The 26098-nt window shown below is 47.0% G+C and overlaps 1 protein-coding gene across 4 annotated transcripts in view; it reads left to right on the forward strand.

Moving 5' to 3' along the window:
* CACNA1H (calcium voltage-gated channel subunit alpha1 H) overlaps positions 1–26098 on the forward strand; it is a 253956-nt gene that overhangs the window by 140119 nt on the left and 87739 nt on the right. For all 4 annotated transcript variants that reach the window (XM_086472863.1, XM_086472865.1, XM_086472866.1 and 1 more), the window contains 3 exons: positions 1635–1794; positions 11002–11317; positions 24114–24206. In XM_086472863.1, coding sequence (XP_086328989.1) covers positions 1635–1794; positions 11002–11317; positions 24114–24206 — 569 coding nt within the window. The remainder of the gene's footprint in view (positions 1–1634; positions 1795–11001; positions 11318–24113; positions 24207–26098) is intronic.

Genomic DNA, 26098 nt, shown 5'->3' on the forward strand with positions numbered 1-26098 from the left:
AAGGTAATGTCGGCGCCGGCGCTGCTCGGCCGGGTTGCATTTCCACTGGCAGAGCGACACGAGGAGGTGGGTAAAGCGGCGTGACGGGGCTCCAGCTCCCGCTAGCGCTGCCTGCCATAGCCTGGGAGGTGCTGCGTTGGACAGGCGCTGCTCTCCAGGACACCCTGCTCCTCCCAACACCCATCCCTGGGGTCTACGGATGCCAGGCTGCAGCCCAGCATCAGCATTGGGTTTAGCAGGAGAGGCATCAGGCGTGGCTTGGGAGCTGGCTTTGGGAAGAAGCCCAGGTGGAAATTGGTGGGGGAAGAGAGTCTGCGTCCGTGTAAACGCTCCTCTCCGCTCAAATGGGGTGACTGATGGAGGGCAGCATCCTGCTAGGGGAAATGGAGGGAGAAATGCAGGCAGGCAGGAAAAGGTGTTTGCAGAGCAGAATTTTAGTGGGATAAAAATGCCTCCAAAGGCCTTACCCAGCAGCCGCATTAATTTCCAACACGCCATAAACTTGAGCCCTGCTCTCTGCTAAGCGCTGGGCTCCCAAGGCTCAGTTTCTGGTTTTATTCTTTTCTATAATTTAGCATTCGCCTTTGTCTCTTCCTCTTTTCATTAGTTCTCCTCTCATCAATTATCAGCTGTTGAAATGATGGCTGGGCGGTGTCTCAGAGGTTCATTTAACCTCTATTGAACTGCTGAGCTGCAAGTCGTTATTCCCTTTTTTATTCCTGTTTTATCCTTGAGTTTGAAGGTGCCCTGGCGTGTGAGACAGGGCAGCCCCCAGGTGCCAGCCCAGTCCCTGCCTCCTTGCCCGGTCTGCCCTGGGCAGCGATGCTGGGAACGTGCTAGATGGAGATGCAAGGGTTATCTGAGCCTCTGCAAGGTTGACTCATTCCTCAATCTTCTTATTTAGGATGGAAGATCAGCATTTCCCTGGCAGCCAAGGTGCTGGGGGAGCCCCTGCTCTGCGCGGAGGTTCACAGGGAGCCTTGCAGAGAGATGCACGGCCAGCTGGGAAGATCTCCCGGCAGCCTGCGTAGGAGGAAGGGAAGGGAGCAGACCTGAGAGCTTTGCTTAGAGGAAGAAACATTTGCATCCTGCTTTCCCACCTCCAAAAAGTCAAAATTTCCCCTGCCTGCCCTGCTTGGCAGCCCTGTGGCCAGCAAGGAGTGGAGTCCTCTGTGGAAGAGGAGTTGTCCAGGGCGGAGGCCCAGCGAGCAGCCGCAGCTACCATCCTACACACGGCTCTGTATTGTTTAGGGGGACAATTTGTGTGATTCATGAGAGATGTGCAATATGTTTATAAATATATATTTTGACAATTTCCCGGGAGGCTGATGGTTTGCAGGGGCGTTTCTCCAGGAAAGACTGTCTTGCAGCTTTGCCCATGTTTGTGCGTTGTTGAGTGCTGTATTACTGAAAACATCTGAAAATCCCACCCTTAAGTCCACCCTTTGGAGAGGCGCTGTTTGTGCCTATTTGCTGCTGAGCCTTTTGCACTCTTTACCTTCCTTTTCAGCCTTAAGGTTTAGGGGAAGACATAAACATCCCAATTCCTCTTCCCAGGATGCACTGGCTACAGAACCGAGCTGGGAATGGTGTGGCATTTGCTCCTCTAATCTGTTTTCTCCTTCTCCCCACAGGTATGCGAATACTCGTCACCCTGCTGTTAGATACTCTGCCTATGTTAGGCAACGTCCTCCTCTTGTGCTTCTTTGTCTTCTTCATCTTTGGGATTGTCGGTGTGCAGCTCTGGGCAGGGCTGCTGAGAAACAGATGTTTCCTAGACAGGAATTTTGCAATGTAAGTACAGCAAAAAAATCTCCACCTTGTCTTCCTTTCTCTCTCTCTCCCCTGCTGGAGAAACCTCGATGGTCAGCAGGGTTAGCGTCCAGCCGGGATGCAGCCAGGGCCAGATCCAGCAGCACTGCAGAGGAGAGCACGATGTGGCCATGCCACACAGCTGCCATGGCAGCTCTTAACTGGGCTGTCACCTTGATTCACCAGCTTGTTGGCTTCAGGACTCCGAGTCTGTATGAAAAAAGTCACTTGTCAGCAAGTGACTGAGGGTTTGGAGTGGCTTTTTCATGTTTTCTCTCTGCACCTGAAGGACAAGGACGTTAGTGGTTTGGATTATCTCTGCCCGAGGAAACGGACATCCCTGACCCTGGGAGCTGAAGGATTTAGATCAAACAAAAGCGTTACAGCTCTCTTAAAATTGCCAGTTCCCAAAACTGTACAGGTCTGGGAGGTGACTGAGCACACCACACCGCCTGGCAGGGGGTTGATGAGGTGGTCTGCATGGTGCAGGCAGCAGCATGGAGATGCTGCTGAAACGCACAAATAAATCTTTGTAGGTGGATTAAGATAAGAAGCTTGAGGTGAAAGGCATTAAAAACATTTGTACATCACTCTCAGTGTGGGACAGGCGCCAGGGATGGGCAGCATGTTTGGTCACCTGCTCTTTTTGTTGCAAGCTTGATTCTTCCAAGCTGGGCCGTTGCGTGGACCAGCATCCCTGCCAGGTGCTGAGGGTGCTCATAGGCCCTCATTGCCCCGAGGAGCCTCACCTGGGACCCCCACCCACACCCTGCCCAGGACAGGAGCTCTATTTAAGCTCAGCCTATGGCTTGTAGTCCTGGTTGGAGCTGTGTTGTTAGTGTATCTATCTCCAGCTCTGTCTTTGTTCCTGATTCCTTTGGCTCCTGCCTGAGTTCCCTGGATGGGTTCTGGATCTGGTTCATCACTTGCCGTGTCTGGGGCTTTGGGTGGACCCTGCTGTCATCCTTGGGCTCTGCCTGCTGTGCTCAGACTCTGTTTGTGTGAGCGCTGCTGGCACTGGGATGACTCTTGGCTCCTGGCTCGTCCCCTGCCATGGAGCAGCCCAGCTCTTGCTGCCCCTCAGCCATCCCTCTGCACGATACTGAGCTTGGGCTGTTCTGCGCTTGCCCTTACAGAGGGGTGATGTAAGGGCACACCTTAAAATCCAGCAGCACAACGAAAAGATCAAAAGCAAGTGCAGCCTGCGAGCTTCTGCGGAAAAGGGAGATCTGCCTGGGAAAACCCTTCCGAAGGGCTCCTGTCAGAGACTGCTGAAGGTGTCAGTGGCTCAGAGGTGAGGAAGTGCCTGAGACCAGCTAGTCAGGGTAACTTTAGCTCTGTAAGAGAAGACAGAGCCTGTAATTATATCTGTTTGTAATCATCTGCTGTCTACAGCTTGTGTCTGTAAGACAAGCAGAGATTATTCCTCAGCTCTACCCCAGGTCCTGTTCCTGCTTCTCGCTGATTAGTCCTGTGGCTTTCCGCTCTCTGAGCTTCTCTCTCCTGCAAACCATCTCTGATGGCTCTTACTCATCCCATCAGAGATGCTGAAAGGCAGAAAATTGATGAGTCTGCCACGTGTGTATGCTTCTGCTCCTGCATCTTGATGTTCCAACCTCACAAGCTCTCTCCCGCACCGATGGCAGATTATTTGCTGGTCACCAAGACTCTCCATCACTCAGAGTAACTCCTGAGCTGTCATTTAAAAGCCCAAAGAGTGGTGGTAAAGCTGTGCTCGGGTGGCCCTGTTGCATGGGGCAGGCCCAGTGTGCGGGCAGTGCCTTGAGCACAAGGAGCGCGGAGCTGTAATTAGCTTCAGTGAGTCCCTCTCATCTCTTTGACCAGGTTTCTAAAACGCTGTGTGGTTTCCTGCAAAGTGGAGCTTTTAAAATTAACCCCAAGGGAAACATTTGCTGTGTACAGATATTAAGCAGGCTGTTGTGCAACGGCCGTTATAGCATCAAAGGTGTCGCAGGATTTTCTTCTCGGGGTCTTGGTCACAGAAGGCAAAGTCAGGCTCCCTCTGCTAAGCCTTGGGAGCTGTGTTTGAAGAGGCAGGGGGGTTGTGAGAGATGTTCCTTCCTGCTTCATCAGCTCTGTGCTGGTTCCTGGGTCCCCTCCAGCAGCAGGTAGTGGTGAATTTGGGTGGCTGTGAGCTATCTGCCCAAGTCCTGTTGCCTGATGCCATGTGCTCAGGGATACTGTGAACAAAGCTACAGCATTCCAGAGAAATCTGGAGAAATGAGGCTTCTGGCATGCCCATGGGGAAGCCCTGTTGCAAGACAGGGCTGCTCCAGCTCTGCTGGTGTCAGTATCAGCGTAACAAGCGTGGGTTGTTCTGGTACCATCACCCAGATTGAAGCTACTGTCTTGGTGTGTGTTTTGCTGGGTTAGCTTTAGACCTGAGAAACGTAGCTGCAATGAATAAATCCTTCCATTTCCAGCTAGAAGCTATCCCAGGTTGATTGGAGCTTGGTGTGGAAGTTTTTGGGAATCTAGATGGACCCATTCCCATCTTCTCTGTCATTCCTGATTCACTCTCCTGAATCCATAGTTCTAGGCATTGGGATATGGTTCACCCCTGCAGTGGTCTTTAACACCCTAACAGCAAGTTGTATAGGGAGAAGAGGCATGGAGTGGCAGTAACAGGGAAGGCACTTCAGGGCTACATCTGGTAGTACATGCTGGTGTACAGATGGACCAAAATATACAGCATTGGGCCCAAATGAGCAGGTCCTGCTGGCCAGCAGCAGGATGCCATCTGCCTGCAAGACTGTAGAGATACAGGGAAAGTCAAGCCCAGGGTTGGGTTGGAGTGGGTCCGTCACACTGAGCTGCTGTGCTCGGCGTTGGTGCTGGACAGCCCTGACCATCCCTCCCCTTCCAGGGAGCGATGCCAAAGAGGACAAAACCAACAACAAAACCTTCACCCAGGGGATGCAGGATTAAAGTTAAGCTCTGGTTTTGGTTAGAAGTAAACAGAATAGAGCTATACAGGAAAGCGGGAATGAGATTCTGGTCATTTAGTTTTGTCTGCCAAATCCCACTAAATCCTAATTCTGGTGTTCACAGCCGAAAATAATGTTTACCAGCCCTTCAGGAGGCTGTGAGGGACTGGAGGATGGACAGGCACACTGTGCACCCAGGTTGGGCCTTAGCAGATGATGGTCCTGGCTCAGATTTTTCCTTACAGCCCTGTAAAGGGGAAGACTTGAGTTACTGGTGTGAGGCTTACCTTGGTGGTGGTGCCAAACCCTCCCAGATGAAAACAGAACTCCTTTAAAGCGAGGGTGAGCATCTGCACACAATCCAGGGTGGGTGCCAGGCAAGAAAGGGTCATATCCCAAAGCTTTTCTGGAGTAAAGCAAGTGTAAGCGAGCTCAGCGACCGGTGCTTCAAATATAGTTTATCTGCTGCACGCTTCTTTGCACACTTGCTGCCAGCAGCTTTCTGGGCCATTCAGCTTTACAGCAGGCATCAGATGGAAGAAGTTACTTTGATTTTTGCCATCGTTCTTCTTCCTGTGGAAACCTTTTCTGTTAAATCCCCCTTGAAAGTTGGCTGCTTCAAGTAAAGAAACTATTTTAAAATATAGTACATTCTGATAGAAATTTGGGGACTTCTTTGAGGTGCACTGGAAATATCTCCTTTCTCTGTCTCTCTCTCTCTCTGAAAATTGCGCTGTTGCAATACAGTATCGTGCTGGAAGGAGGCTGTTTTATTAAGGGCAGTCTTTTAGCAGTGACTTTGAAGGAATTACAGGCAGTTACTGGGCTGTTGCAGTAGCAGGTTGGCAGGCAATAAACTGGAGTGGGTCACTGCTATTTGGGACATGTAAGAATCTCTCCAACCCTGGAGACCAGAGTGACGCCTCAGAGGTCTCTAGTGGCTCAGACGCCTCTTCAAGCCCTGGGGCACTCACTGGCCAGACTCTGCTTCCCCTGGCATTGCACGGCAGTGCCAGGATGGTCTCCACTGCAGGAGATCCCTGACAGTGGGAGTTGGAGGGGGAATTTCATAAAGGCCCTTTTGGTTGGTCTGGGCTGAGAGAGGCAGGCTCAGCATGCATGCGTGGGAAGGGCAAGCGGAGCCAGCAGTTTATCTGTAAGATCTCCAGGATGTGTCTCCCCCACGCAGGCCCTCTGGCTCCCTCCTGCCCTCATGAGCTGCTATCATTGTAAATAAAGGAACTGGGTCACCCCCAGCTTGTCTGGGTTGTTGCTGCTCGGGCTGCTCTTTGCTTGTGTGTTGTTATGCAGAGGAGCGTTTTCCCCCTCGTGGAGCATTTCAAGGAACTTGGTGGGTTGGGAGCAGGAGAGGGGAGAGAGCTGTGAAGTGCTTTGTATTTATCTAGTGCTGCAGGACAGTTATAATGTGAGCACTTCAGTCTTAATTAACTCCATACCTGCTTGGCATTGTACCACCTTTGGCTCCTTGGCTTTTGTAGACCTGCAAGAAGGCACAGACGGATGAGGCAGACAGCTCTGAGTTTGTCTGAAAGGTACTTCTGAGTTCTGCTTAATTGCTCCTCCCGGCATCGCTCTGTGCTGCAACGTTGGGTTGTCAGCAGGGTTTCCTCCAGAGAGCAGCCTCCTCTGGAAGGGAACGGATCCTGCTTGGTGCTGAGTTTCCTCCACCTTTTCCCTTTCCTCCTCTGCTCCTTGGAAGGCTGAACCAGGATTCGTGCACGCACTGTACTCCAGTGGTTGTCCTGCATGGGATGGTTGAGCTGGGAGGACTGAGCCTGGGGGAAGATGGAGCAGAGAATAAATGTTCAGCCTTCTTTGACATGGGGCAGAATGGACTTTCCTGCCCCACTGCTGTCCTCCCTGCCCCACTGCTGTCCTCCCTGCCCATGAATGTGCCCACGGACAGAGAAAGGGAAATACATTGCAAAGCTGCTGCAGGCCAGAGAAAGATGTGCACTGGGCAGCTGGCCGAGAAAGGGGTGTTAATCCTTTCTAATGTGATAACAAGATTCACTCTGGGGCTTAGTTTCTCGTGTCTTTTCCCCAAAGCACAAGGGTCTTGTGATTAGTAGCTTCATTACCATTAATAAGTTATTTGGAGTATACCCGTTGGCAAGAAGCAAGGAAGTCAGATTGACTTCTTGCACGTGGAGGTAGATGGTCTTGGCAGAGCTAGTTCATTTATTTTGTGGATACGTGGGATTCCCTCATTCTGCAACACTGTTGTGTCTCATTCTTGCTCTCCTTCCTTCTTTCCCCTTTTTGGTTTTGCCAGCAGGGTCATCAAGCAGAGGAACTAGAAAAAGCTCTTCAATTTGCAGTGCTCGCTGTCAGGTGGTGTGTCCCTTCCCCTCTGCGCTCGGTGGTGGCAGAGCATCACGCAGGTGCGGGTCCCTCCCAGCCAAACGGATGCTCATGGTTTCTCTGAGTCCAGACATGGAAGAGGGAAGGGCTTGAAAAGGGCTGGGCAGAAAGTGGCCCCCATGCGACTGATTTTGCCCTGTCATAGGGAGGACTTCTAGTTTGGAAGTTATTTTGGGGGCAATTGCAAAAATAAGCAAGGCAGAGAAAAGGGAGGATAAAATCAGTTAGGCAGCAGCAGAACCAAATCGAGCTTCATCCACCCTTTGCAGTCAAGCTGTGCTTTGTTTTCCTGGTTTTGTTTTCCTCCCGTGGCCACCAAAGTGTGTCGTTCTTTTGGTCCTCCAGAGGGTTTGTGCCCAGATCTCCCCTACGCAGCTTATTAGATCACAGCCCAGGGCGCTGTGTCTGCAGGCAGTATTTCTCCTTCAGCCCAAGGCTTCCTAAATGGTGACTCACGGGAAGCGTGCAGCCTCTCAGATCTGTGTGTGTGGCTCATCAAGGACCTTTCCAGTTGCAATGTGTAGTGAATAGAGAAGTACTGCACGGGAGGGAGATTGGTCCTGTAAGTCTCCAGCCTTGTTACACTGCTTTCTTCCAGTGAAACAGGGTGCAGAACTGGCTGGCACACTGCTCTCCGGCTAGCTGTGTCCCTGTCCAGCCTGCCCAGCTTGGTTGGGCATATCAGGAGATCAGAGATCAGCTCTGGGGGCTGAAATAAAGGTGATTCATCTGGGACAACGAACATGTATCGGAGTCCTGCAGCTGGGAGGGCAGAAAGCTGCAGAGCTGTGTGTGGCGCTGAATATTGGCTGTATTGTGCCGTGGTGGGAGAGGCAGCTCGCAGAGGAGCTCGGGTGCAAGGTTGGAGCGGAGCATCAGGCTGATGCATCAGCCCTTCTGTCTGAGCACTTCTTCCATGGTCAGTGTTCTTGGCACAGGCGTGTGTGTGTCTGCATCTAAACATGAAACTGCTCCCAGGAAAGGAGCTTGTGCAGCCATAGCTGCTAATTACACAATCATCCCTCCAGATGGTCCATCTCCCTCTGCAAGTCCAGCTTTGCTCTGGGTAGAATCCTAATTATGCTGGCCCCCGAGCTGTGATGTGCTAAGCCTTCCCGTCCTGCCCTCTGCCAAAAGGGGTTTGTGATCAGGAAGCTCCTGCTGCTGGTGTTGCGTCCAGGGTGGTGAAGGAAATAAGTTTTTGCTGAGTGTCACAGCTCCATCTGGCTCTGGAGCAGTTTTTCCTGAAAGATCAGTTGTAGTTTGGAAGACTGTGTCACTGGACTGGCAGATCCAGATCCAAGAGCCTCGGTCAGCATTGTTTTAAGGGAAATGAGAAAGAGCAAGGGATGTTCCCGAGATCACACAGGGTTGTTGCAGGGCTGGGTGTTTCAGGCTTGCAGGTTGCTGTCTGAGGCTTGCCTCTGTGGGTGCCTCTGCTGCAAGCATCAGGTTTGGGCATTGAGCTGCCCAAACAGACAAAGTTTTGAGTTTGCATGACTTGACGCTGGGGATTGGAGAACTGCAGAGATCTGTTGAGCCTGAGCTGGAGGTCCAGGTGCTTTGATGAGAAGGTACCAAATGAGACCTCTCTTGCCTTCACTTAGGGACTGGGTTACTCTCTAACCCACAAAGTCCTGGCTTCAAGAGTGGAGAAGTCAGCGCTGGGGAAGCTGGTCATACCCCAGAGTCCTGTGGCCATGCTACTTTGCTGTATCGGGCTGTGCACAGTGTAGTCCAGGCTTGGTCTGGGCTCTGGGGGTGTTAGACCCCTGACACCACCACAGGGTGTGGAAAGCCCTCATCCCAATGTCCCATTTCAAAGACTTCAGAGCTACTGAGCACCTGCTATTGAGTTCCTCAGGAGGAGACTGATGAGACCTGCACCCATGGCCTCTCAAACCTGGAGATTTTAGAAGAAAATGTCCTTCCTGAGGCTTGTGGGGCTGGGATGGCTCTGCCCTGGGCTGCATCATGTGCCATGGAGGTGCAGAGCTCTCCCAGAACCTCCCTGGGTGAGCAGGCTGTACAGAGATGTCCAAGGTGTGGTGCGGTGTCCGCGGCATTGGAGGGTGCAGGAGCCCTTTGCATCTGAACTGAGCCTGTCTTGGCGTACCCACTAACGCCAAACTGGAGCTGACGGGGCTCTGCCTGCCACTTGTGAGTTGTGAGAAGTCACTTCTCAGGCATCTCTTCTCCTCCTCCCTCTGTTTCTTCTCTCAAGTTCCCCAGCTGTCTTTGCCAAAGTCTGTAGCACTCCCAGACACGTCCCTGCGCCTCGGTGCTTTTTAATCCTTTGCGAGCCTCCGCCATACCCCCCTCTTTGTGACAAACTCTGTGGTTGTAGTATCTGATCTTCTAGCAAACACCGTGCTAGCGTAGCACTCAGACTTTTCTCCAGCTTGTTTTATATGGAAATTTCCTCCAAGTGAAACCAATTCGTGGGAAGGCATTTAGGCGGTCTTGGAGGGAAAACATTTTTCAAGTTTTTCTTGTCTCTTGAATCTAAGGCATAGAAACTGGGAAGAAAACATTACAGCTTTGTCTAGAGGTGTGGGAACACTGTGCAATGGGAGGGGAATAGCTGGTGAATGCATTTAATTACCAGCAAACAATGCCCAGTTCCTCTGCCTTGCTACTCTTGCCTGTTCCTGAAGCTGGATGAACCCTCAGGACCCATCTCAAGTAATTCATTGATGAAGGAGAACCAAATTCCCTAAGAAAGTTGTTCAGGGTTAATTTCCTCTCAGCTCTGCCCTGCAGCAATTTCTCTCTCCTTGAAGTGCTGTTGCTGAGTGACTCCTGTTTGACTCAAGGGTTTTGGGGAGCAATTTCAAGCAATTGTATGGAATAGCACTAGTTTGGCACTCATTAGAGCTAAATTTCTTCAATAGTTGGGTACATTCAGAAACAGATAAAAATACAGCTGTCCTGTCTTGAAGAATTACCTGCTTATCTTCTCCCCACATCTTGCTTGGTCATATAATTTGTGTGTTGCCTTTTCCCTTATCTCCTGACTGATTATATAGCATCTTAGATTCCTGCAGCTCTGAACGCAGCAGATAAAGTCTGCTCTAGGACTTTGCACCTTCTCATTTTGAGTAAGTGCCGGCGGGTCTTGCTAATGGTAATCAAAGAGCGTGAAAAGTCCTGGGCTCTGCTTGCTTGCTGATCTGCCCCAGAGCACGCCTTGGGAAAAAAGGCACATCCCTGCCATGCTGCAATTACAGCACTTGCTTATCTTAACTGTAACAGAGCCATAAACTTTATCCAGGCCAATTAAATCAGATATGCAGTAAGCATACGGTTCCTATTAATGTGGGCTCTTTCTTTTCTTATGTAAGACAGAAGGAATTTGAGATGGCTTGTGGCTGGGTCTCTCCTTGTTAAAGTTCAGCTCACTCATCAGAGAGATGTGCTGAGGGGCAAATTTGTTGGAAAGCTGCTTTGCCGTCAGCTTCTCTGAAGCACATTCTGAGCATCAGAAGAGCTATCTTAAAATCCTTAGATGGAAACAAAAAGTTCCCTAGATTTTTGAGAAGCACCTGGCCTGCTGGGATTTTTCTCTCTATACTCGCTCGTTTCAACTTCCAGCTGCCCTGGAAGCTGTTTGCTTGGGAAAACTCAGGCTGATCTTTAACTGAACGATCACTGGTGCCTTACAGGGTGCAAAAAGCCTTGCAGACCAAGGTAGGGGCTTGTATCTCAGCTGGGCTTTCTATCTCCAGCCTGATGGGGCTGAAGGGCAAAGGAGAAGTAACACACCCAAACCAGGGACAGAAACCAGCGCCTTTTGCTGCTGCCAAAACAAGGGGTACATCGTTGGTTCTCATCCTCCTCTTTCTTCCCCCTCCAGGACATACAACCTTACCTTCCTGCATCCGTACTACCGGACAGACGAAGCGGAGGAGAACCCATTCATCTGCTCATCGCATCGTGAAAACGGCATGCAGAAATGCTCCAACATCCCAAACAGGAAGGAGTACAAGGTGGAGTGCACCTTGAGCATGGACTCCTACACCCCAAGTTTATACAACCCTGACTTCAGCAGCAGGAATGCCTGCATAAACTGGAACCAGTATTACAACGTATGCATGGCAGGGGACGTAAACCCACACAACGGAGCTATCAATTTTGATAATATTGGATATGCCTGGATAGCTATTTTTCAGGTAGGAGCCTCTTAAAGATTTTCCTGTTTCTTTTTGTTTTGTTACCTTTTGCTTGGGAAGATTTTGGTAAATGCATCAGAGGATAAAGGAATTCGCTTGCACCTGCGTGAAACTGCAAATAAGACACATCGGGTAAATGAATCGGACAATAACCTGCAGAAATGTTGCAAGAAAGCATTTGGAGAGAATAGCCTTTTTTTTCAGTGCCTTTTAGAAGAGGGGAGGGAAATACTTTTTGAGGCAGACAAAAGTATGGCAAGTTCTAGCACTGCAGATCAGACCTGGATAGATCCCAGGGATTTTGAGAGTTAGGGTCTTTATTGCTGTAGTATCAGGAAATGGAGAGTGTTGTCAAAGTCTTTAAGCAAGACTTAATATCATTCTGAAATGTAGGAACTAGCTCAATGGCATGGTTTGGGCCTGATTCTAGACTTACAGGGTTATACTGGTTAGCGTGGTATGCTGGAGGGTGGAAGAAATCTGTTCTGGGTAGAATACCTGTGAAGAGATACTACTTGCATGGAATTTTGAGTCTTTCTTGATCCACACCTATACAGTTCTTCACTAGAGACCACGGTGCTTCTAGCTCAGGCTGGGGGCGGTTTCACAGGTGACCAAAACATTCCAGTAACTGAAGCATTTTCAAAGCATTAGTAGCTCCAGAATATTGGATAGCTCATCTGTGCAGTCCAGAGCCCGTGGTCTGTTAGGGCTAGCCTATTTTAAATGATCCATGTACGGGGTTTGATTTTTAATTTGCAGTTTCTGATTTTAATACAAATTTCTTTATGCTTTTGGCTAGATGCCTTGTTTTATTTAGTCTGCCTGAAGTGTAGGTGACATCTATTCCTGAAAGAGAAAAAAAACCTCCTTTTAGTTTTATTAATGATGAATAATTACTCATTCAGAGCTCTAAATTTCACTTACGAATTTCCTTCTAGTTTCATATTATAATATGAACGTAATAACTTTCAGTTTTCATCTGGGAGTTGTAAAGGGGTGATTGCTCTGAGCATCTTGTTTGCTTTCTTGCTGTCACAGTAGCACCCCTTGAATCACACCCCTGCTGGTGTCAGAGGCTTAAAACCAAATCCAGAAGGGTTCAGGCAGATCCCAAGTCTCTACTGGGCTATGTTTGTTAAAATGCTTTGGTTCTTTCCTGGAATGAGTATGTCAAGAGAGGAGCTGCCGTAGTAATTTTGAATATTCCTGACTGGTTGTGAGCGTTGCAAAAAGGAAAGAGGGAAATCAAAGCGAGAATAGTAGATAGGTCTCTAGCTACACTTGGGTTCTCCTTTTTCTGCTCTCGCATAGTTCTCTGACAGGGGTTGATGGACGTGCCCAGGAGGTCTCGTCTGGCTCCCTCCATGGGGCAGCAATGTTCTTGCCGGAGAAAGGGCAGAGGGCAATGCGTTGCGGAGTGCCTGTGCTCGTGCGTTGAAAATAAGCAGGTGCTTCTTGAGGGGTCCTGCTTCTTTTTTTTTACTTCCAGAGCCTTTTGGCTGGCGGCAAGTTTTTATTTCATGTTGGTATTTCATTTTCTCAGCCTGCAAATGTACAGTTTTAACCCAGGAAGAACACACCAGCCCCAGCAGAGGTTTCAACTGGTTGCTTCGGGCAGGGCACAGTGTCTGGCGACGTTTGATATTGTATCCATGGATCATTTTGGCAGCTGCCAGTCGGTTTATGGTTGGGTTTAGTGCTGCTTAGGCCATCCAAATACTAAAGAGTATTTCCAGCTGAAAAACTCTTCTTACATCTTTATTCCTTTTAGAAGTAAGGACTCACTTTTAGAAGATGAAAACAACCAAGTCCAGGTAAAGCTGTTGGGAGTAAAGCGCTTGCTTAACTTTGATATGAAAAGAGTAAATCATTACTGCAAGAGGTGGGATGCTAAATCAAAACAATTGCTGTAAGCAGAGAACATCTAACAAATAAAGCTATTGAGTTCTGCTGTCATTACATTTAATAGTTGAAGCTGGGTAGCACCAGGTCAGCAGTTAGACGAGATCTCAAAGTAGTGCAGAAAGTGGAACTGATGGTTTTAGTAGCTCAGGAGCTTCCCTGTGAATTGGTATTGAATTACTGGGCAGAAAGCACTCTGCCGCATTGTGCATGAGAATGGTCTGATTGTCCTCATCCCTTCTGGGGAATAACGACTGCGTGGTACTTGGGAAGAGTTATAATGGTGGGCTGAACCTCAAGGTCTGGCAAGCCTCCAGTTTGCATAATGGCAATCTTAGGATTCAGCTGGATAGAGCGGCCCTCGTGATTTATCCCAAATGAGTTGGAAATCTAGCGTGGTTCAAAAGCTGTCAGAAGGGAGGTTGGTGAAATGAGCCCCACCGGTGAGATTTGGAAGGAGGCTTCCGAGCGCAGTGACTGCAAGACGTGCCCAAGAGTTTCCAAGGGCACAGTTTGATTCCGTGCAGACTGCGAACAAACGAAACCAAAAGCAGGCTTTGACACGGAAATCTGAAGGTCTCTACTCCAAAACATTCTTGCGAATGGTTTGCCAAGGCAGGAGGCTAGCAGTATGGCCAAACTCCTCCAGCTGCCAGAATTTGGATTTAAGCAGCTGAGCTGAAAGACATTTAACTTCATGGGAGTGATCTTGAACTTGCAGATAGCCTGGCACGTGGCAGCGGGGCGTACCGAACAGTGAAATGCATTACTGACCTTCCAAGTAGAAGAGTAAGTCAGAGGCATCAGACAGGAGAACCAACCTGCAAATAAAATCTTAAAGTAATAAAGATGATGAGTGCATCTATGGGTGTTTGAAAGGATAATAATTCCTTATGTAATCCTGCAAATGATTCATGTTTTGATTCCCCTCATTTGTTGTGTAATAGGCTAATTCATGTATATATTTGTTACAAAGGCACGTTCAATAGCAAATTATGTGAACTAATTAGCTTATTACAGAATAAATGAAAGGAGATGGAACCTAAATTAACTGTGAGGTTTGGCATGATATTAAGATCCCTTTATTGCACATGAATTTCAGCCGCAACAGTAAGAGCAGTAATTACAGGTATTGTTGTCACACTGCAAATGATGAATTACCCACCTAACCAAAGTCCAATTTAATTTGAATTACTGACAGTCTCAGAAGAGCAACCAAAACACTGCCACCTTCCTAACCATCAGTCTCGGTGTGGCCAGGCCTGAAGGCAGAAACCTCATTAAAAAAAAAGGGGGTTGGATGGCTGGTAAGCTACACAGTTTGGGAAGAAGAGATGATTTAGGCTCCTTTGCAAACCACAGAACCATTGCTTGGATGATTTCACGTCTGACTTGCAGAAAAGTAAGACCTCGAATAGCACCTTACATCAGGAGGCAATGCTTTTGGCAAAACTAGTGAGGCAAAGTTGAAGGAGCAGTAACCAGCAGGTAGGCAGAACCGAGATAAGATCAAGAGAACAAACTGTTTCTCTGTGCCTCCTTCCAGGATATAGTTGGAAGGACTGAACTCTGAGAGTAAATACACAGGAAGCAATTACAGGGACACTTTGGGAAATGTCGATCCAATACAGGAGAGATTTGTCCGGCAGTTCAGAGGGGCTGTAACACTGCTGGTGTTGGCTGAGCTACCCTTTCTATGGCCACTTCTTCCCATGTATTTCAGAAGTTAGTTGCATTTTCTAAGAGGCTTCCTTAAAAGAAGCCCCTCTTTAAATTAGTCCTTGGATGCAGCTCTCAGATTCATGATTCTGTTTCTGGCTTATATTATTCTGAGTGTGTATTGCTTCTACAAGGTTTTGCTTAAGAAGACATCTCAGTTAACAAGTTAATCAAGTCATACAAGTAACACATCTCCAGCCCATCATCAGAAGACCCTAGTGAGGGAATTCTCAGAGGAGACTGTTTTGCATTCAGCAGCCCCCTTGCTGCTGTCAGGAAGAAAAACAAACAAACAAAAAAAAGCCTGGTTGCGTTCACAAGAGCTGAAGACAGCCCAGCAGGCACACGACATGATAAGAATGCCCAAGAAAGGAAAAGCTGAATCACCTTCTGAAGAAAGATGTCTGGAAATAGAGCAGCATGAAAGGAACTGGCAGCAGCAGCAGCAAGAGTTCAAGGTGTTATCTTGATAGCGTGCTTAGATGGAGAACTTCTCTTTGCACCTGGTCTCACCAAAGCTAGGAGTATGTTACCGCCACGAAGGTGTGAGTGAGCAGCTCAGGAAAGAGAAGTTTGGGGTGGGAAAGTAGGGGAACTGATGCCACCCACTTCTTCCTTCATTTGTCCTTCTGCAGATACTTTACTCCTAAAGCGATGGCAGGCTGCTGGAGCAGGTGTGACAGCTGGCAGTGACAGCCGTATGCTGCAGGCCACCTGCCGAAATAGCCCTTTTGTCTGGATGTGAAGTTACCTCTTCTGCGCTCTAGCTTGTCAAAAAAGCCCCTGGGAGCTTGTGTAAGCTATCTCAATCCGATCAAGGATTTATTCATTTTGACCCTGTGCTATGCGCTGAGGAGGAGCTTGTTTTGTCTCCCTGTTGCTGACTCTGCTTCTGCCAGGATCTGCACACCCTGCTAGCTGTGCCTGTAGATGGGCCAGCTGAGAAGGTACAGAGTTTGGGGGGAGATGTCAGGTTTGGAAAGAGGAAGGTTCGGTTGTCTCCTTCCACTATTGTTTGGTGCCCTGATCTGTTCCACAGCCATTGCTCACTTGGCATTGTTTGAGCCTCTGTTCATCACGATTGAAATCTTTCCCTGAGGATTTCTCCCTTGCCTGGAAATCTTTCAGCTAAGTCCATGATGGGAACCATATCTTCCATTCGAATTAAAGGAAAAACTATAGGAAAAATTATAGGCACTTCAATGCGCCTCTCCTATGGCCAAGCACAAGAATGAGCTTGGGGTCCCTCCTCATCTATACCATCACTCAGTCATGACAAGATCTCGTTTGAGGAGCCAAGACCTGAAGCTCTAACAATGCTTTCCCTTAGTGAAAGCACAAAGCTCTGCTCTGGAACCTACTGGCAGGGTCATTCCTCTTGGTTCCTACTCTCACATCTTCCTCTTAGCTGGGCTGTCACTCCGATGGATATGAATAGGGACCTTCTGGGGGCCTGTTTGCTTGGTCGCTGGGACCTCAGGGTACCTCGGCCAAGTTCCTTACAAAATGACAGCTCAGGAACGGTTACCCCAGTGTCTCAACAGTATTTTAAGCAAGATGCTACCAATACACTTGCTCTCCTGGCTGCTGCGACCCCTGTTCTTCCACTTCCAGTAGTCTTATTTTGGGGAACAGCCAAAAGGCACACTGAAGCAGAAGGAAGTGAACGAGCCCGAGGCTTCCAACTGCAATTGTATTTATGCGTGCAACATGTAGTTTTCTGGGCCATGTTTTTCAGAAGCAGCTGTCACACTGGGTGCCCACGTTTTCAGAGTTCATTGAGTAGATGATTTTTGGCAAAAAGGACTTTTTTTTTTTTTTTTTTTTATCAAATGGTTTATTCTTTAGCCTGGAGATATGCTTATCTGTGGTGAATTTGGCAAGAAAAGTTTTCTAAGCTTTTCATTTCCACTGCTTCAGGATGATGCTTTGTCACTAGACTTGATTCTGTTTTGGATCACCAAAAATATTTCACCCTAAATGACGGGGTTTGAGTTTTGTTGGTGTTGCTTTTTTTAATTTGGTCAGCCAAATAAACATAATTTTCTGCATTTGAAGAGCTTTCATGCTGAATACCCAATCTAAAAATATCCAGCCCCTTTAAAGCATCTCAGAGCATGCTTCCAAGAGGATTTGTTGCTTTTGAAAAATCTCCTTCATTTTGAAGGTTAGAAGGAATTGTCCTGTATAGCACAAGTCAGAGAGGCCATCCTGATTCCCGATCTGGGCCTGTGAACCTGGGGGAGGTACTGGAGGGACCCAGCACGGCACAAGAAACTACTGCAACCTCTGTAGTGTTGAAAGGGTTTCGTCCTACCTCAATCATCGCTTCCTGTATTCAGACTAGAAGGAGGAGTGCCTGCAGCAAGCCATGGCCTAATCTGGAGTCCAGTTAGGTGATGAAAAGGCTGCTGGTCTTGGGGTACATCAACAGTTCATACAGGGAAAAGTTGAATTCGGTTTGATCGCCCCAAACCTGCTCCATGCTCAGTTGCTGCTGTTGAACCTTGCACTGCGCATTGTACGTAGCCTAGGGGAGACCCTATGCTAAGCCAAGGGTTCAGCTCCTTTACCCTGATGTCCCCACGCAACTGTCACCAGGCTGCACTGAGCTGGCAGATCCATCCAGAGGAACAAGACACCACCAGCCCACTCTGATTAGTGTGAATGTGTGAAGTTTAGACAGTTGGACACCTGAAATGTGCACAGAGGGCTAGTTGTGCTTGAAGCCGTGCACCCTTTGTCCCTAATGGTCTCTAAAATAATTTTGAAACAAAGTGTGACACTGGAAATAACAAAAATCCTTGCTTTTTGCATTTGGGCCAGTGCTCCAAACTGCTGCTGTTTTCCAGACAGTGGTGTCTGGAGAAGCACTGTCATTAATGTAATGGTTATTTGGTACACTCATCTGTAAGGAAGGATCTCAGTCTGGCTTTGGTTCCCCTCTCCTCGCTGCAGACTTCATCTTTCAGCTTTGTTCTGCTATAAGACTGATCTATGGCGCTCTCTATGATAATGGACTCATTACTGCTGAAACTAAACAGTTAAATACATTCCCTGTGCATAAGATACTTTACACAAACAATGAAGAAGGAGGATAATTATCACAGTAAATCAAACCTCATGAATATGGACTGAGAGGTGATTTGTTGTAAGCAGCAGTCATTTGAAATCAGTGATGTTTTTGCTATTGGATGAGGATCTTGCATTATTTAGTGTGAAATGGAGAGATGGCAACTAGCCTTCCTTGTCTAGCAAAAGTTGTTGAGTTTTTATGCCATTTTTAAGCCCATGGATTCACTTGCACGAGGTTTGGGGCCACCAGTAGCAGTATCAGCGATGCGTCCAACTTCAGTGCATACTGACTGCGCTCTGCTTTGCAAAATCCACCGTGAACTGGTAATGCTGACCACAGACCACATTTATGTGGAACGAATTGGAGAGGTCACAAATCCAAGGCATGCAAGGCTGTGCAGGTTTCTCTTTGCTGTTTTGCAGGGCTGCTTTTCAGAGCAGATGCATGCTTTGCAAGGCTCTCCATTTGTAAAGAAATGGCTGAAGTCACTTTGGAAAGTAACTTTAGCTCAAAGTGAAAGGAAAAGCATCTGTTCGAAGGACATTACTCAATACAGTAAAACCTGGTTTTCTGACCACAGACGTTACTTAACAACATGTGTCATGAGGAAATAATTAAAATTGTGAAGTTGACTTCAAAAATAGTGATTTGATTAGCTGCCAAGCACTCTGCATATGGAAAAGGAATACTCCATTATTCAACTGGTCAGTGCTTGCTAGCCAAATCAATATGCCTGAGAGGGCAGAATACATAGATAAGAGGCTTTCAGAAATTAATACTTGAAAACCTTGCAAAACTTACTGAGACCATCACAGTAACTAATAGCTCTCACAATTTATATCATTTGATCTTGTCTTGATGAGGTTTATAAAAATAAAAAATAAAAAAAAAACTTGCAGCCGAGCCAGGGAAATGATGAGATAAAAAGTAAATAAAACCAAATCATCATGGCAGTCCTCAGAGTTGCTGTTCAGTTCAGCGTAATGGACTGTGCTGCAGATAATGCCCATCTTGTCCCCAAAGGACCCAACTTAGGCCAAAGAAAAAGCAGCTGAGTGCAAATTATAGATGTCAATTAAGATGAACACTTCAAATGGTTTGGAAACACTTGCGTTTCTCTATATCCCTGTAGCATCTCCTGCTTTGGCCTGGCACCGAATTGAACAAGCACCTGCAATTCTGAAATCAACCACCAAGGAAATTTCTGTTTGGCAGAGCTGTGCTTTATAGGGGTTTTGATCGAAGTGTGAGCTGCTGACTTTGGTTCCTGTGCTTCGGGAGGCTGTCTCTACAAATGAAGTTGGTTCAAGTAGTCATAGGAGTGAAATCTTGCCACGGAGAAGATGAGGCCTCAGGGCTAGGCTGGAGTTTTGTATGCTGTGCTTTCAGTTCTTGTAATCTTTTCAGCTTCACTTCACACGGTAATTTCCCAAACTTTCCTCGATTGATTAGTGGCAGCTCAAGGTTGATTTCTGTCTGCAGCAGTCCATCTGGCACTAGCCATTAGTGCTTTCTAATACACAGAAAGTAATTCAGTGTTTGACTTTACTAATTAAAGTAGTTTGGGTTGAAGTTTGGGTGGGTTTTTTTTTTCCCCTGGACGATTCTTTTTTCTTTTTCTTAACTCTCACTACAGCAAAAAATAACCTGCTTTTGAATGGATTGTAGCCAAGAACTTGCAAAAATTTTGGCAGAGCTCAAAGACAAGGCTTTTTATGATGAAAACTTCTTGACACAATAAAAGAAATTGTTCTGCAGAGACCTTTGAAGTGACCCCAGAAAAAGCAACGTAAACCTCCTGTTTCCCTGAGAACAATGAGGAGGTCCGAGTTAATTGCTAGTGTCTTTAATCTACATCTCCCTTGTGATTTTCCCTCTGGAGCTTTAGATTGATTCTGATTAGCTTGACTAGAAGACCTGATTCTGTCCCCGATTATGCTACTATAAATCAGATGAGCATCTTTGTTACAACTGATGAAATGATTGTGGCATGAGCAAACCAGAAAGATCAAAATCACAGAACAGAAGACATTAAAAAAATTAATCTGATTGTCCAGTGCTTATATCGGTATGGTGATCAGGGAGTGCCTGACTGAGGACTGCATGAATGGTGTCCAAGCCAAAGATCAGTGAAGCCAAACTCTGTCTTTACATTCACCTGAGTGAGCTTTCCATTAAATTCTTGCAGTGATGGGAGAGAGGATCAGACACAAGACTCAAGGCTTTAGTACTCAGCCTCACAGGTATTAACGGGAGACAAATGTCTTCTCCCATCCCTGCCCGTGCTGTGTAAGAGCTAAAGAAGTGAACGAGCAGGCAAAGGAGCACCATACAGGATCTCTGATGGGTTAGAGGACAGCTGTGTTCTCTGCCCAGAGTCTCAGTCCTTCGAAGGCAAAAATCATTCCCCCACGCTAAGGGGACAGCATCTCCGTTCCCACTGGGTCTGCAGCATGTGATTACAGTCGGCAGCGCCCTCCAGGACAACCTTGCCAATCATCTTAATTGAATCTTTCAGCTATTCCCCTGCAGCTGCCAATTTTAGTGTGCCACCTATCTTGCACATCTTTTTCATCGGAGTAGAATTAGGAAGCATGTTTCTTGCCGTTTTATCTCGGTTGATAAATAGTTGTATGTTGCATTTATTGGAAGCTTTGAACCGGTACATTTGGAGACACTGTTTAATATGTCTGCCTGTGAACAACCATGGCTTGAACAGAATTTAATTACTGACAATGGATTGCTGAGATTGGAAAGTACAAGAAAGGCACTCCAGGTCCTTGGAAGACATCTATAAAGGGTTTGGAGGGCCAAATGCTGGAGCTGCAGTCAACTGGATTAATCAGATGGGAAAGTGAAGAGAGGAGAAAGTCATTTCTGCTTAGCGAAGTAGGTGATATTGCGTTCAGGGTGCCCCGAGGGAGGAACAGTAGGCAAAACAGCGCTGAAAAAAATACATCCGTGTTCTTGGGAGAATAGCGAGAGTTGCCTGCTTTCCCTCGGAGTTCATCTGGGCTGAGAATAAGCGTGTAGGATCAAACCGTGCGTTGCAGCAGTGAACCTTGGAGCAGCCCAGATGCCTTTGACTTGGTTCCAAAAGTAGTTAAAGAGTTTAGTTCATGGTGTATAGACCAGCTGTTGGCAAATTCAAACGGTCTGGTTCCCTTTTACACCAAGGCCTTGCTGGGGATATCCAATGAGAGCTTGGAGTAGGTAAAAATGTACTGGGAAAGTCATTCGGAGGACTTTAAAGGACAGCAGGAAAGAAGTCCACAGGATGGCAAGAATCAGGCTGTAAAAATCATAGACACCGTTTCAGTCCAGACAGGTGGCTATGCATGTGTGTTGTCCTGTATTTCTCCAGAGCTATTTGATTAAAAAAAAGAAGCCAGATGTCCGTGAGCATGCTCTCTTACAGGATCGCTGGTGCTCTCTAATCCTCAGCAGCTCAGGAATCCTTCCCCTAGGTCCTGCTGCATTTATACTGGGTGATGAGTCCAAGAATGAATCCACAAAGATGTCAAACAGGAGAACAAAAGCCCAGCAGTCTGTTTATCCCTCTGTATCCCTTTGGTTTACACGCGAGTAGTAAATAATGCAAATTCTAATTACATCTTAAATATTCTGAGAGCCAGATGAGCATTTTCAGCCCTCCAGAGAAGAAATGTGGTGCGTTGATTGATTCTTGCTGAAAATGCTGCCTAGCATGCAAGAAAAATACCTCTATAAATGTTGGTTGGCCCTCGCTCTTATCTCAGCAGCTCTTTCCCAGGTGGGGAGCTGGCACTGCCTGCAGAAGCCCAACAGCAGCCCTCAGGTAACTCCTTTTGTGGAGAGGGATCTATGTTTAATCATTTTAATACATCTGATTTGAGGATTGCCAGCCAAATGCAAATTTGGTGAAGAGGTGTATCCAATATCTTTGGAGTCCCTGGGCTCATTTTTCATCCCCGAGCATAAATGGATGGAGCAGCTGCTTGTGGCAGCCTGACTCTGCCATGCCTGTCTAAACAGAGGGGAAGGAAGGGAGAGGACTTTGAACAGCACAAAGGAGACTATTTCTTAGGAAGCTGGCAGTGATTTGATTTAGCCTTGTGTCACCTCCCAACTTGATCCCTCCGGTTTCCCCGTGAACCTACACAGGCGTTGAGCGCAAGAGATGATCGGCCGCTGTGCACAGCCCACACAGGCGAGGAATGCAGCCAAAGAACTTTGCTCTCTCTAAATGTTTCCACCGTGTTAAAGGAGAGGCAGAAAAGGGCAGTTCGAGTTTGATTGCTTCTCAGTTTCACACCGCCGAACAGACTAATTACTGCCTGTGTCTGCTGAGACGGCTTAACCCCTTCTCAGACTCCAGGGTGAATAACAGCACTTGCAGCCACACCAAAAAAAAAAAAAAAGTGTCCGTTGCTGAAAACTTTCTACCATAGATTGATCTCTGGGGTTCATCTTGACCAAAAGCAGTCTTTTTGGTTTTGTTAAACCCGTGCCACTGGCAGCGTAGCATTGCTGTCTGATGCTGGTACATCACTCACGAGCAGCGAGGACGTGATGTGGCAGAATATCTAATGAATGTAACAAGGAACAGGAGAGGTGGGTGCAGTTTGTGTAGCATGTCATCAGACCTGACTGCTCAAAGTCTTTAGCAATGCTGACGGAGTAAAGCAGCTGCAGAGGCAATTTTTACCTGCTCCTCGGCAGATCCTGTTTATTGGTTTTAGCGTAGAGCTGTGTTTCCTGGCCTCTCGCTCAGCTGCGTGGTGGGTGTTCAGTTACGTGTGCTTCAACGTGGGAAGTGGGTATGAAAACTTGCTGGTAAGACATCACCACATTTGAGTTTAGGGTGAGAGGAATCAAGAGCAGGTAGTGTTTCTTTTCCAGCCCCCATGAGCTGATGCAAGGTGCTCTGATGGTCTCAAGGAAACTGTGAGTACTGATGGTTGTATGTCCAGCAATGCTCTGCCCCCTTGCAGATGGGGGCATATACCAAAGATCCGTATCTAAGAGCTTCTTCCAGCTCGAGTAATAAATAAATAAACAAAACAACAACAGGAGAAAAGTGGCAAGGATTCATGTCTGACTTCCCTGCAAGTGTTTTGCCCCGGTGCTCCAGGTGTGACAAGAACATGGTTTTATTCACTGTCTCAACAGCAAGTGCTTTATGGATCACACACCATAAAGTCCTCTAACCCATTAAGACTTGATCCTTTTCTTGTTCACAGCAAGCTGCAGCTCCTTCCCTGCAAACATGGTTTGAAGCAGGAGTGACGCCACTGAAATTGGACTCAGACAGCAATTCTGGGTTTATGCTAGGACCACCAAGGCTCACGTTAGGCATAGCGAATAGGGTACATCAGCACAAGTAAATTCAAACAGGAGCTTTGATTTTGATGGAAATTGCACTGGAATTTCAGCTCTAGGATTAGTAGCAAGATAGCACCAGAAGTCTGGTGTGTTTTATCTAAATAAAAAGTGTAAATTACATGGCAGAATTTGCTTTGCTGTGCACACAGCCTGTGTGGTGTTAATTAAATCCTCGGCTTCTTTTTTAGTGGAAGGAAGACGGAGAAAACGAGTATGAAATCAATTCTACATTTAATTAAAGTAACTCTCTTCCATTCAGATGCTTTCCCACTATGATATTGGTGATGCAGTTGTAACAGTGAGCCAGCAGGAATCACAAAGAAATTTGGTTTAAGAGACAAAATTGACTTAAAAACTTAGGATTTTTATGGGTAGCATTACAAAACCAGGAGCCAAAGGTAAAAGCCCAGATCTCTGCACAGAGAGGCTTTTGCTTTGTTTATAATCCCTCCTTGGAAATTCTTTGCACTGGCTCAGAACCAGTGTTTCAGATGTTTTATTGTAATGTTTCATCCTTTTAATCGTACCAGATTCCTGTAGAAACCTCAGGCCAGTCCTTTGGTCACACATTGCTGCTATCCTAAGCCAACTGGGAAAAGAAGTGCAGCAGGTCTGGATGGATCCTGAGAGATGCTGTGGAGTGATGAGTACCAGGCACTATCAGAAGATTGATGTTTACTAACTTTTTGGTTGACTTTTGTTCTTACACTTTGTTTCTCTGTCTTCCTGTAGGTTATAACCCTGGAAGGATGGGTTGACATCATGTATTATGTGATGGATGCACATTCTTTTTACAATTTTATATATTTTATATTGCTTATAATAGTAAGTATGAACTGAGATGCTCCCCTTCCTTGTCCTTGTGGGGTAAAGTCGTTCCGTGGGCTTTTCACAGAGAAGAGCCAGCCAGGATTCAGAGTGGGAGACCTTCCTCCCGCCATGAAGCGTAATCATGCAGGTTGTGATTAGTGCTGTGGGGACAGATTATTGGCTCCAACAGTCCTGTTTAGTGTCACATGTGATGCATAGTCACAGCTTGTCAAGCCATATGTTCTTCCCTCCCTCTTACTCTCCCAGTCTTGGTCTTGTCACCTTGATGCGTCCTAGCTATTGTGGTTTGGCCAAGCAACTGCTAAACGGAACAAAAAGCAGAGAGGCTGTAGCGTTTCTTCCTTTAGCCTCCTCGATGTGCCAGAGGACACCTCATTTCAATGAAGGGCTCTCAAACTATTGAACTTCACCTGAGCCCTTTAAATAACAGTAATAATAGCAGTGGCCCTTTCTGAGGTCTTACGGTGGTGTCGTTCTTAAAAACAAGGTATTACTCACTGGAGGTGCTGGAGGTTGCCTTCAGAAGCTGCCATGCCAGGTTAGCAAGGTTCTTTTTTTGCAACGGGCACAACCTTCCCCAGGGGTGTAGACTGTGGAAAAGTTAAGCATTTAAGTCAGGGGGAGAGCGGAGGCGAAAGGACCATGTGGATGTCCAGCAGGACATGGGATGGGAGCACTTCAAAGTGCTTTTGTGGCTGGATATTCTTTATACATAACCCCATCCTCGTCAATGTGGTTTTGAAGGCTTTGGGAAGTCAAACCACCACAGCTCCCAACACCAGTGGGAAAGGCGTGGATCAGAGCAGTGTGATAGTTTCCCAGTAATGGACATCATTCTGAAGCCGGTGATTTTTGAGCCTTTAGCAATGAGCCACGCATAGTACAGATCTACGCTGCACTCTTTTGAGCCCTTCTCTACATATGGATCCTTGCAGAAAAGCCAGAAGGTGACTAATCTCCAAGTCACTTGGAGCTGGGAATGGCATCCTTGCTGCTTCTCAAACAGCATCCAGTCTGATATTGCAAACTGGAGAACAGCACTGCAAGCCATCTCCCAACGGCTTTCCCTGAGGATTCACCAGACAATGGTCCAGATTAAATCCATACGTTTCCTACTGAGCGCAGCACAGAGGTTTGGCCATGTAGACAGTGGCACTTTCTTGACGTCAGTCCCTTTCACGCCTAAGGGCACTGATTCTCTGATGGGAATATTTGACATTTTCCTTTGGCTGATTTATGAACCCAAGTGGTGAAAAACCAGTTTGTGGACTCAACAGCTGAGGGAAGGATGTAGGCTTAGGTCATTTCACGTTCTTGTCCTTGGGGCTTTATTTTGAAAATCTGGTATCACCCAAGAACACATCAACTCAACCAGACAATAAATCAGGCCTTTCTACTACTGAATTTCTCTGTGTCAGAGAGATACGAGAGCGCAAGGTCACACATGCATGGACCCTGACCATCCTCTTCAAAATAAGGGCACACTATGCCAGGGTGTGAAGTGGTAGAGGAGGAAAAGAGACAGTTTCAGAACAGCACAAATTGGACTTCAGACCATCTTTCCTTGCAGGTTGGCTGGGTGCTTTGTAGTGATCTGTTTTGTGGTGGCAACCGATCATATTGTGTTTCATACACCCTGCGTTAGTAGCAAATGTCATCACTGTTGAGGAGAGGAAAGTGGTGAAGGCTATTGTTAACATCTTTCTTTACCGTTGCCAAAATACTTTAACGTGGCTTAGGAGGAAATTTAGCAGCTCAGACGCATGTTGCATAACATTTGGTGAGCAGACCCTGAGATTTGGCATGTTTGGAAATCTCAGGATATCCAAGAATGACACTTCAAGTCCAGACAGCATGTCGTGGCGGAGTATGTCTTGCTTTGTAGA

The sequence above is a fragment of the Leptosomus discolor genome, chromosome 14 (genome assembly GCF_034619465.1).
Source record: "Leptosomus discolor isolate bLepDis1 chromosome 14, bLepDis1.hap2, whole genome shotgun sequence".
Lineage (NCBI taxonomy): Eukaryota > Metazoa > Chordata > Aves > Leptosomiformes > Leptosomidae > Leptosomus > Leptosomus discolor.